Source organism: Euprymna scolopes, chromosome 33 (assembly GCF_053919585.1).
Source record: "Euprymna scolopes isolate OS-2025 chromosome 33, ASM5391958v1, whole genome shotgun sequence".
Taxonomy (NCBI): Eukaryota; Metazoa; Mollusca; class Cephalopoda; order Sepiida; family Sepiolidae; genus Euprymna; species Euprymna scolopes.
The window spans coordinates 69551017-69564553 of record NC_136514.1 but is presented as its reverse complement, the minus strand read 5'-3'; the positions used below and the strand labels follow the sequence as shown (position 1 = coordinate 69564553).

The 13537-nt window shown below is 33.9% G+C and overlaps 1 protein-coding gene across 4 annotated transcripts in view; it reads left to right on the top strand.

Moving 5' to 3' along the window:
• LOC145258285 (CCR4-NOT transcription complex subunit 1-like) overlaps positions 1–13537 on the top strand; it is a 267943-nt gene that overhangs the window by 156186 nt on the left and 98220 nt on the right. For all 4 annotated transcript variants that reach the window (XM_080116291.1, XM_080116293.1, XM_080116294.1 and 1 more), the window contains 3 exons: positions 3288–3404; positions 9568–9759; positions 12297–12442. In XM_080116291.1, the coding sequence (XP_079972417.1) occupies positions 3288–3404; positions 9568–9759; positions 12297–12442 (455 nt within the window). The remainder of the gene's footprint in view (positions 1–3287; positions 3405–9567; positions 9760–12296; positions 12443–13537) is intronic.

Here is a 13537-nt window from a genome sequence, read left to right as displayed (position 1 = left end):
CTTGATAGGGAAAAGATAGGAGGGGAAAGAAAGATAGACACGTATATAGAGAGGTAGAGAGACAGAACTTTTAAAAGGTTACTCTTTCGCTTCAGGCAATGCCGGGTACCCTGCTATTCTTTTTTTATTATGTAAAGTGTATATCCAGTTAAGTCAAAAATTACTAAACATATGCCCATAAAGTTGGTATGTTTCCCTGGATGAATATCTTGAATTTAAAAAAGAAAAACATTCTCTTGGGGATCAACAAGGTTGGGTTTTGTCAGAAGTGAAATCTGTTTTTCATCATTTTCAATGTTATCTATAATATAAAGATGTAAATGGAATGACTTACATTATTTTCAACAGAGAGGAATGAGCTGGGTGGTGAGGAGAGAGATGTGGAAAAATGGGGGCGGGGATAAACTGATTGAGAGATGCTGAGATAGTTTTGATACAAAGATATGCCAAACTATTTAACTTTTTTTTTTCTTTTTTTATGGTTGTGGGCAATGCCAGATTGTTCTGCTAGCATATATTTTCATGAAGCTTCCGCCTACGGCATATATCACATTACACTGGAGGTTGCAAGAAGCGTCTGAAATCAAAAAAAAAAAAAAAAAAAAAAAAAAAAAGATATTTTATGTTCCTATTCATAAACAAATAAGACATAAAATACAATATATATATATATATATACACACACACACACACTTATATTTTGTATATCAATTTTTTCATACACACATGCATATACATATATATATATATATATATATTTTAACCCAAACAAGGCGCAGTGCCACTAAGTTGTAAGGAACTACTAATAGGGACCAGATTTGCCAGGATACTATAGGGAGTTGGGTAGTGAGATGTCTGTTCACATTACATTTGAACTTCTGCACAGCAGTACAGTCATGGAAGCAGGGGCCTGGGAGGGAATTTCAAAGTCTAGCAGTTTGAGGGAAGAATCTATTTGAGTAGAAGGCTTTATGACATCTATGGATCTCTACAGTGTAGCGATGGGATTTTGCTGCTTGTCTAGTTCGTCGGAGGTTTATACGTTGAGGGGGACTAGTGCTTTGAGTTCGAACACTTAAAGTACTTGTAAAACAGGCACAGGAATGCCACATTTTGGTGATGGGACAGAGGTTGGAGCTTGGTTGACATATTAGGTTGGCGACTCTTTGTTGAATGTTATCTAGAAGTGAGAGACTAGTGACATATGCACCTGTCCAGATGTGACACCAATATTCTATGCATGGGGGAATAGTGGCTTTGTAGAGATACAGAATACTCTTGGGTGTGAGTAACCTTTTAGCACGGTAGAAAGCTCTCCTTCCTTGCATCAGCCTTGGCAATTATCTGAATGTATTTGTTCCAATTGATGTTGTTTGTGAATGTTAAGCCTAGGAGTGTGAGGGAAGTACTTTCAGGTAATGTATCATTAACCATAACAATCGGCGATTGAGGTTTCTTGTAATTATTAAACGAAATAAGCTTAGTCTTGGCAGCATTGAATGTTTACCATCCATTTATGGCCTCATTCTACTACTGACTGGAGGTCTTTCTCTAGAGTCTTGGCCATTTCTTTAGATATGTATTCATTAGTTTTCCCCTCAAGTCTGTTATAAAGTGTAATGTTATCAGCAAATATACTCATCACAAAGACAATTTTATCAGGAAGGTCGTTTGTGAATATCAGGAATAATAATGGCCTGTGACACATCTGTGTTTATATCCTGTTTTTCAGATGTACGACCACCAAGAATCTTGGATTTTTCTATTATCTGAGAAGAATTTGGTCATGTTAAGTAAACATCCAATAATACTATATGATTTAATTTTGATGAGAGGCCAACCTCTATCAAAGGCCTTAGATATGTCTAGAGCTATCGACCTAGTCTCCCCTGCCTTAATCCAGTGCGCAGTATATATGTAAGGATATCTGCAGTAGAACGGGCTTGCCTAAATCCATACTGCCGGTCAGAAAAAAGTTGATTATCAGGTGATGGACTAGTGTTTTATTAAGGATTGAAAGATTTGGACAAAAAGAAGGCTAATGAGGTGATAAATGAGTGGGTCAGTTCTCTCACCAGAATTTTGAAAATGTGATACAACAGAAGCAATTTTTCAGCAGTCTGGAAAGCAAGATTCATTCATTTGGTGAAAAGTTTGGAGAGTACCAGAGCAACTTCACTAGAACATTTTTTTAAATATTATAGCAGGGATTAAATGCTTTTGAGGTCTAGGTTTTTTATGGAATCACCGCTAAGGGAAGGGGTGATTTTCAGATCGAGTGTGGCTTCCGTCTACAAAGGCAAATATGGAAGGAGGTGGTTAGTTAGGTCTAAAGTGGCTTCAGTCTACAAAGGCAAATATGGAAGGAGGTGGTTAGTTAGGTCTAAAGTGGCTTCAGTCTACAAAGGCAAATATGGAAGGAGGTGGTTAGTTAGGTCTAAAGTGGCTTCAGTCTACAAAGGCAAATATGGAAGGAGGTGGTTAGTTAGGTCTAAAGTGGCTTCAGTCTACAAAGGCAAATATGGAAGGAGGTGGTTAGTTAGGTCTAAAGTGGCTTCAGTCTACAAAGGCAAATATGGAAGGAGGTGGTTAGTTAGGTCTAAAGTGGACTTATAGACAAACCGTCAGGCAAGCAGGTTTTCTTTTTTGGTTGCCGTGCAGACTATCTCAAGTTGTTGGGATAGTGAGGGGATTATTGATTAACCATTGTTTACTACACTATTATAAATTTTCCGGAAACCGTGAATCCCTAATTTCTATGACTCCGTGTTTTCTAATGACTTCTGAATACCTGTTCTTGGCTGCAGCTACTTCTCTCTTACAATTATGTCTAGTTTCGACAAACTTTTATCTATTTATATTGGACTTATGTCTGATAAATTTGCAGAATGGCAACTACACAATCTATTAAAGACACTAAAGAAATTATCTAAAGAAATATTTAAAAAAAGTCTTTAATGTTTTATAAAAAGCAGAGAAACTGCCAATGCTCAATTGCAAAAAAAAAAGAAAAAAAATGCAGCCGAAGAAAGATGTGTATGTATATGCATGCCTAACAGCATGTGCCTGTCCTTAGATGACAATTTGGGTGGTTACTGTTTTATAATATCCTCACCTTTATAAAATAATAAAACATTTAACCATAAAACAAAATTAATCTTTATTTACTTTGTCTTCACCTTGTTTTCCTCCTAGAAAGTTTTTATTGAAGAAAAAAAAAAAAAAAAAAAAGGGAATGTGACTCCTCTATAAAAACTTGTATATACATTTTTTTTTTTCCTTTCTAGGTTGGAGGTGTGACGCCTCAACAAGTTGCTGTATATGATGAGTTTGCACGTAATATTCCAGGATTCCAGCCTGTGAGTGAAGCCCAAGTCCAACCTGGTATTGCCAAATCTATTCCCGTAAGTATTTCTCATATTCTGCTAGTGATAGGGACAAATCCGTGTAAGTGTTTTTTACATAGCAAATATGTCTACTTAACAGGAGGATGCCAGAATGAAGTTTGTTACTGGAAACTTCTAATTACTGCTCAAAACAATTGTAATGGACTCTGATTTAGTGACCACTGCCATGCACCAAATTTGATAAGTGAAGTGCTGAAACACCAACTATTTTGTTATCGAAACTTGTTTGCTTTATTCAAATCAAATTATATTGAAAAAAATCCCAATGTGTCACAAGTCATGTAGAAGAGTTGAAAGGTGTTTTTCCCAACTCTGTGTTTTTATTTTGTACATGTTTGTTATCTAGCTTGATTGCTTGTGTGCTCTATCATCCAAGTGTTAATGTGTGTATAGTTCAGATATTACTTGATGTTAGTCTCTAATTTAAAAATGAAAACAAAATTTCACTTTGGTATGTAGATTCTACATATGATGGTTGCTGCATTACCATCTTGTATTTGTTTTTTGCACTAATTAAATTAGATTTTGGATGAGTGGATGAACACCAACAATACTGAACAGTCACAATCTTAATTTATTCAATTTGGTAAACCATCATCTTCAACGGAGTTAGTTGCACAGCACTAAAATGACCCGATTCCTTGATTTCAAACCAAAACATCCTTGACTTGTATATTGCTATCAAGTGGCCCTACAACCAGGACCGTCAGGAGAGATTAACTAGAAAATGAATGACAGTAAACAGTCAACTGATCCATTGAACTCTGCTGACCAGCAATGGCATAACAATGGTTGACTTCTTCAGTGGCCCGATAGTGATGTCAAAAGTAAGTTGAGAAAATAGCAGATGCAGCCAATTTTTGGTGGTAAGCTGACTGAAAAACGGATGTATTGGTTACTGGCTGTTGAAGGAGAACTGTGAGTCTTCACAAGAAACTTCAGTTTTAGCTGAGCTCCTGAATTGGAGAGATGGAAGGCTTAACTCAGATATAAAGACTAGTGACAGGACCCCAATGACCTACACACATATACCCATGTTCAAGAAGTCACTTGTATACAATTTTTGTATCTGTATATTATTTTTGTAAATTGTGGACTGTTACTTTGAGCATTATCATGATGCTGCACTTACATTTGTGGTAAGGTGGTCAGTCTGAACTACAGGTCTTTGTTGAGCCATCATACGTTGTTCAGTTGTAACCCGATCATTGGGGAGGGTTACTTAGTTTGTCCATGTAGTGAGAACGTCTCTGGAACGGTTGTTAGGTCCTGGAGAGGGCAAGCAACTCCTCGAGTATTAAGCACTATGAAATGATAGGCACATTCACTTTAGACTAAAGGGGTTGATATAATGTCGACTACATCTGTTAGTGAGTTTTATCTCTGGGTCTTTTTTGGCATCTTTCAAGCAAGGCTTCTCCGCACTGATGGCAGGGACCACTGTACTAAAACTTAAACACTTGTATAAAATAGTGAACAAAGGCTACTTATATTATAAAAAGTTATTTTATTTTTACCTTAAAAAGAGCATGTTAAATTTGAGATCTGTTCTTGACCTGTCTTCGGCTACTATCAGATCTAAACTTGCATACTTCTGTCTCATGCAATGCTCACAGCAAAACTGTACGAGACAATCGTTCTCTCTAGTTATCCCCCAGCATGACTACTCTTTTGTGGTCCAGAAAGAGAAAGATTTCATCAGCTTATCTATTGTGTTACGACTAACTTTCTGTCTATCATGTCTATATCTTGACATGTAGCCCTTATAAACACATGCAGTGTACCATGTTTTGCTAGTTCATGTGAATGGAGGATGATACAGTTGTTAAATGCCTGGCCAAGAGAAAGATAGCACTATCTGAAAATATCTCTGGCCATAGTCAGACCACGCAGGAGATATTCTCTTTGAAAAAGTCTTTGATTTTAATGGGAAGCTCAATGGTGAAGCAAGTGCTACTCATTCAAAGTAAAACTTTCTTATTCTTAGAAATTAGATTTGTTTTACTTGAGATACAGATTCTTTGTTATAGTACTGGATGGGTTAATGACTTTGGCCTGGCGTGTAGAATGATAATGGTGGTGTAATGCATGCTTCAGCACACGGTTTGTGTTCATATTTTAACTAGTTTTTTTCTTTTTTACGTCTAATAGAAAGTTCCACTCTTCTGCTACCAGATCAGGCTGTCTTTTGGCTTCCTGAGACGAAATGCACCTACATTAAATTTCTGTTTTTGTTTTCTATCCTCTTTTGTAAGACTTAAATATGTTCTACAAAAACAACAAAAAATCCTACCAGAAATAAAAATAGCCTACGAGAAACTGAAAGTCGAAATTTAAATCCCCAACCTACTATGTTGTTTCAAATGTCAAAAATTTAGCCACCATCAGAATCAATGCACACGCCACCCAGTGTGTGGAAGGTGCGGAGAAAATGACAATCATGCCAACTGTCAAAAAACTCCCAAATGTGCCAACTGCAAAGAAAATCACAGTGCCTACTCCAAAGACTTTGAAATTTGGAAAAAAGAAATTACCAAAATTAAATACACGCTAAATGTCACCTACCCAGAAGCAAGGAAAAAAAGTTGAAACAATTAAATATTCAGAAATAACAAAAAAGAATACTCCTAATACTAATACAACACAACAACAATTATCACACAACAAACTTAGACATTAAAATCCAAGACCTCACCGATCAAATCAAAATATTGACAAACACAATTGAAGAAATGAAAAAAATAAATATGAACAAAACCTCGCCGGAACCAAAAACCCAAACACCACATCCAATAGGAACAACCCCTTTAGCCGAAAAAAAAAAAAAAAAAAAAAAAAAAAAAAAAAAAAGCAAACACCCAAAAACATACTAGAGGGAAAAGAAACAAAATAGCAGAAAAAAAAAAATTCAGCGGACAGGTCACGTTCACTCTCCAGGCTAAAAGGCACTCCCCTGGGTATTCAGAAAGAGGTAGACATGCCGAAGTATCCCCTGGAAAGAAGGGGCCGGCGGAACAGCGAAACAACCTCTGCGGCGCATGAACCTAAACTCCCTTACACACCACAACCACGACAGCGCTCACAATCCAAAAGTAGAGATAAACAAAAAAACACTATGCCTCTAGGACTCGAAAATCCAGAAGTCATGGAGACTGAGGAATCAAGATATTCCTCTTACCCCATGAACCTATAAATGACGATAAACAGGAAAAAAAAAAATAAATAAATAAAAACAATACCCATGCAAAACCTTACAAATCATGGCAAAACAACATTCCTACAATGGAACTGCAGAGGACTAAAACAAAATATAGAATACAGGAGAAATACCAAAATCCTGGTTTGAATCAGCCATCATACCAATTGCCAAACCAAATAAAAATGCAAGTAACCCAACCAGTTACAGACCCATAGCCCTAACCAGCTGCCTCTCCAAAACTATGGAAAGAATGATAAACAACCGCTTAATGTGGTACCTGGAAAAAAACCTCTTATCAAAATATCAGAGTGGATATAGACAAAAACAAAGCACAAACGACCAAATAGTACGACTAGAATCATTTATTACAGACAGTTTTGTACGCGGACACCATGTGGTGGCAGTCTTTTTTGACATCCAAAAAGCCTATGATACAACCTGGAAATAGGGGAATAAGAGGAAATATGGCAATATTTATACAAAACTTTCTGTCTCAAAGGTATTACAAAGTACGACAAGGAAACACACTATCAGATCAATACGAGCAAGAAGCAGGAGTGCCACAAGGTAGTATATTATCCACCACCTTATTCCTAATTAAAATAAATGAAATCACACAAATAGTTGACACAGAATTTGTAAGATCATTATTTGTAGATGACTTTTCAATTGCATATTCTGCATTAAATATAACAATTGAAAGAAAGATGCAGCAATGCTTAAACAAAATAGAAAACTGAATCGATAAAAATGGATTCAAGTTGGCACAAAACAAAATTGTCTGTATTCATTTCTGCAGAAAGCAAAAATATCATCTAGACCCACAACTACAAATACAAGGAAACCCAATCCCAATAGCACAACACACGAAATTTCTAGGTATCACACTGAACAATAAACTTTATTTCAATATGCATATCACTAACCTTAAAGCAAAAATGCCAAAAAGCAATGAAAATTTTAAAAGTAATATCAAAAACAGACTGGGGAGCAGACCAAGACATAATGTTAAAAATATACCAGGCACACATAAGATCAAAATTAGATTATGGATGCATCACATATAGCTATACCCGTAAATCCTATCTCCAAAAATGAATAACCATACAAAATCTAGGACTCAGTCTGGGAGCATATCAAACATCATCCATGGAAAGCCTATACAAAGAAGCCAATTAACCCCCTCTACATTTAAGATGGCAGAAATTAATAACACAATATGCAATAAAACTACAAAGTGATCCAAACAACCCAACACACGAAAAAACCTTCAACCTACAATATACAAACTTTTATACCAGCAAACCAAAAAACATACCTTCTTTCGGATATCGCATCAAAGAAATATTAACTAAAATTAACGAAAACCCTAATAACATAATCACACACACAGTAAGCAACAAACCACTATGGACTTTGAAAGACCCAAGCACTGATCTGATTCTTACTAAATACCAAAAAAAACAATATCAACAACTTAATAAATAAAAGCCACTTTGGCGAACTCAGAGAAAAGTACCTACAACAGAAATATACACTGATGGAGCCAAAACAAAAAAGGAACAGGTGCAGCATGTACAGATGGACAGAACCATCTCCAAATAAGACTTCCCATCGACTCATCAATATACACAGCAGAACTACAAGCAATCAAAATGGCACTTGAATTAAGAACAACAATAAGAAAAAATTCATTATATATACCGATTCTTTGTCATGCATCTTAGCTCTAAGAGGAGAAGAACTAGAGCATCCTTATATATTAGATATAATGAACAAATACAATGAAATTATTGAAAAAAGGAAAAGAAATAATGTTAGCCTGGATACCAAGTTATGTTGGTATTCCAGGCAATGAAGAAGTTGACAAATTGGCCAAAGAAGCCATTAGCAAAAATATAACAAACATCAAAATACCATACACAGATTTCAGCAGAAAAATAAGGGAATATAATAAAAATAAATGGCAAACAGAATGGGACACATATACCCAAAACAAACTACACGAGCACGAACCCATAATAAAACACAAAAGCAAAACAACAATAAAAAGATGGAGAGAAAATAGCGTTCTAATCAGAATCACACATGCCAAATTAACACACTTTTTGCAACAAACAAATGACAAAACATTAACAGAATGTCAAAAATACAAAACTACCAGAAATATTATACAGTAAACGAAATCAAAGAATTGTTTCACAAGGTAACACCATACCAAATCATCAAATACTTAAAAAAAAAAAAAAAAAAAAAAAAAAAAAAAATACAACTCTTCAAATCACTTTAAACTGTAAAAACTCAAAAATTTTAAAAATACATAACTCTGACAATAAAAAAAAAATTATCTCAACTAAATACATAACTTGGCATTAAACGACGTGCAGTGGTTGATATGTCGTGAAGCCACAATAAACCAACCAACCACTCTTCTGCTTAGTGTATTTATTTGCTTCACCACCAAAGCAAATTAGGCACAAGGCCGTGTTTAATGTGGGGTAAAAACCAGCTCCCCTAAAAGTAGGCAAAAAGAGGGCACTCTGGTTACCAAAAATAATTGTCCCAGTATAGAGGGTTTCCCCTTCATTGACTGGTACAAATCATCTTAAGTGCAGCATCTGCAGAACAGATACTACACTTTAATTTTTGCATTTTTTACTTTGTTTTTTACCCACTTGTCCTTCTCGTTGGTTACATCATAAATTTCTAGAACTTTTCAATTAGCATTTCTTTATAGAGGTGGCTCCAATGCTACAGATGACATCTATGGCTGATACTCAACAGTTGCAGCTTAAATTGTTTATCATTTCAAAATACCTATTTCTCCTTGCACAATATTACGCTTGACTAATCTTGTATATCTATGAGGTGAAGAGGTACAACATTTAAACAATTTAAAAAATATATATTTTTAAAGTTGAATACTTTTTAAAAAGCTTTTAATTTTTGTTTCGTTTTCAGCAATATCCTGACGGAATGGGCCAGGTGTTTGACAAAGTAATTCACGACATTGAACAAAACAGCCAACAACTGCTGAACAGCGTCTCAAGTGCAAACTTAAACTTGGGAATGAATTTGCAATCAATCATTGATGCAATTCTCACGGCCAGAACGAACAGGGATATTCCTTCCTCTTCGGCTCTTGTACAAAAGGTAAATATTATTTCCTGTGGATGAGGGTTAGGCTTACATCTGTCGGCTATGAAACCAGCTATGGTCTGTTAAAATAAAAATTTTTTTAATGAAAAAATCTCTCTAGACAAGACATGAAGCCACTTAAAGAGATCAAAAACAAAATAAATACTACTTTAAGGTCAAAAACTAGCAAACAATAAGTTTTAGATTGATAGATTCTAACCTAGAAAACAGCTATTATTTCCCCATTGTCAGAAACATCACTCATAAAATCTAAGGATTAAATAAGGAAAACAAGAGTTATGAGGCTGCCAAAACCTAAGGTCCACTTTCTACTCTTTCACTTATGCACTGCAACTATTGGAAAACGTATGAGCCTGTTATTTGTTGGTTTAAAAAAGAAGCGACTTGCATTTAATGAATTGTATTAAAAATATTGTTTTGGATTAATGCCAAAACAACCAAACTTTTGTATTTGAATTATTTGGATCAGTATTCTCATTTTGATTATAATCGGGTTTCTGATGTATCATCCAATTTTATTTACGTGCATTCTTTTTTTACTTTGGAATCTTTAAACTTGTACAGTATTTCAAATTGCACCTTTTATTTGTATGGATAGTGTTCTTATTCTATCAGCCATGACCAGGTCAAAATGTTAACTCTTAGGTTATTCCTAGTTGTTGTCACACCAAAAAAGTGACTGTTGCTTAAAACTGATTGCTAATCAACACCTTTAACATGAATAGTACTCCTAATAATCCAAATCTAGAAATAGAAAAATGATTTATGTCATAAAACAAACTGAAACCTTACTTGTACAGCATTGTAAAAAAAATACAACAAAAAAACAATGACATCCGTTTTACTTGTTTTGAGTAATGGAAGGAGAGAAAAAAAAGTACCTGGTATATGGCTTCATAACGTACATGGCTTCATAACGTTGTCGAAGAAGAAACAGTAAAAGTATTTGATCGTGACTGCAGCACATTGAATGAAGAAAATTACCATGAGATATCACAATATTTCAACTGGTACAGTCATTTCACCTGTCATCTGAAACTTTCCTTGTCAATGATCCCAAACCCTGCAATATACCACTTAAGACATGGAGGATATCAATTGATGATGACCTGATCGAAGCAGATGACAGGTGAAATGATAACAAACAGTAGTTGAAATGTTTAACCTTAGTTTGAGACACAAAAATGAAAATACATTAGATATTTTTTTAACAGATAAAATGTTTTCTTAAGCAATGAATAAACGTGAATATATAATTAAATTTTAAATTGATCTTTTAATGAAGCAAAAATAAAGTCTACACTATCCCATCTCTCCTCCTTCGTAAAGAAAAAAAACTTAAAGAAGGTATTGCAAAAATTATTATTAATGCCAAAAACGTATTGCAAAAATTATTATTAATGCCAAACTTGTATATTTGGATCACTATCCTCGTTTTGGTTATATTTACGTTTCAGCCAATAATGTAATATTACATTTAGATATGTAAAACGAAAAACCTATGATTTAGATATATAAAAAAAGTTTATTTAAAACAAAAAAAATCCCATATATGAGGGTTTTAATATAAATTCTTTAATACCAGTCTGTAAAAGATGGTTTTACAGTTTCAATTATTTTGAAGCCTCAAAATGTGGCTCTGCGGCAAAGTTCTTTAGCAAATAGTTTTAAGGATTGTCAAATCAGAAGCACTGAATAATCCTTGTTATTTTCAAACATCTAATTTATTAGAAAGTTGTGGACATGTGTGCACAGCTAATAGCCATAAACTATATATGAAACACCTAGAAACTTTTTCTGTCATTGGATTTAGTATGATCCCTGACCTGGTTATAAGACAAAGAGATACAGAAATATTCATTTCCTTGGGGTCACTAGAGATAAAATTATTGTGTGTGTGCATGTGTGGGTGGATAATAATTTATTTTGTTTAATACTTTGGTAGTTTCAAAAACAATTATGAAATGAGATCAGTTTCCTTTTTCTTTTATATTGAATCAGTTATGTACATGTAACTATTTTTATTATGGTATTTTACTTTTTGTATAAATATCTTCATAGCTACAAGATGTTAACAAATTGATGTATATTGTTACTTTTACTCTGAAAATGTGCCAAACATTTTGGTTGAAAATAACCTGAAAGCTTAAAGTTATTGTTTTTCCAATGTTTCTTAAGACAGTCTTTAAAATGAATTGCTCAACATTAGAGAGAGACAGAGACACACGAATAGAATAGGAGAGGTATGTCTGTGTATGCATACACAAACAGACATACCTCTCCTCTTCTATTTAAAATCAACCTACCCTATGATGTACAAATTTAAAATTATCAGAAATTTATTTTTGGGACTTTTACAAAAATTTCTTTATTAGAACATTTTTATTTTTCAAAAGATTCCATCATTTTATTGAAGTTTTGCAGTTACATTTTTTTTTTTGGTAACCAGTTGCATTTTCTTTTATCATCTGTTAGTATTGTTAAGGAAATATGTATTTTGTGATTTGAATCGACTATTTGCTTTTTTCCAGGTGGTTGAATCTCTCTTAGAGAATTATTCAAACAGCATGGCTGATGCTGATATGGTTCGTTTCCGGGAATGTTGTCTGCATGTATTAAAAGGACTCAGTGATGTCAGGGTTTATGGACCTCAGTGGACTATAAAGCAAGTTACCGGGTAAGTGGCATGAGGAAGAACAAAGATAATATGCTATATGTACGATCGTCATTCAGTTTCTCATATTAAATGCATGTATTAAAGTAAGTTATTGCAACCAAACTCACACACACAATGTTGCATTTATGTAATTGCTATATATTCGTTTAAGATTTTTCTTTATACATTTTAAAAGATGTTATTTTGAAATTGTTAATCAGGTCAATTATGTTTGTTTTTATACCAATGTTTTAATCTACTTAATTCAAATATATTATTTAAAATATATATATATATATATATACTAACAGGAAGATCTGACGTTGCCCAGGATTGAATTATGATCAACGAATGTTTCACACTCCTATATTGTCATCAAAATTCGTGAAATCGTCTGAGAGGAAGCTTCACATGCCTCTATGCAGTAACTTGGCCCAAAATGTTATTTTACATTGCACTCAAGAGCACCTACTGTTTCTTTTATAAAATTATTTTATATAAACTTCTTTCCAGTTAACAAAACAAAAACATAAAAAAATCTGTGTGGAGTTTGAACCTACAGACCACGTCATGCAAAAAACCCCAAAAAACATAAATTTTCTTATAAAATTCTTTGCAGTTAATGAAAAATTAAGAAATTCACGTGCTGAGTTTAAACCTACAGACCACGTCATGCAAAAAAAAAACAAAAAACATGCTATCAACTTACTCACAGGAGAATTTACACGGCCTGTTTTATCATTGTTGCTGAGTGTCGACATGGAAAAAAATGGCTTTACTAATGATAAATTAAAATAATTGTTCCGATTATCGGTAATTATCGTGGTTATTCTGAGACAAAACCAATATCACTCCCAGACTTATACACTAAAGTTCTATAAATCTTAAAGAAAATCTGTTCAGCCGTTTCGGAGTCTATAAGGAACGAACTCACACACACAAAGTTGCATTTATATAATTATGTATAATATATAAACTATTAAAAAGAGGCAAAAGTTATAAACTGTTGGATTAGAATGAGTGATTTATACCAAACTGATGGTGGAATATAGTTCATTCTTGCATTAGATACTAAACCATAACTGTGCATCAAATGAATGCTCTAAAACTTAGTTT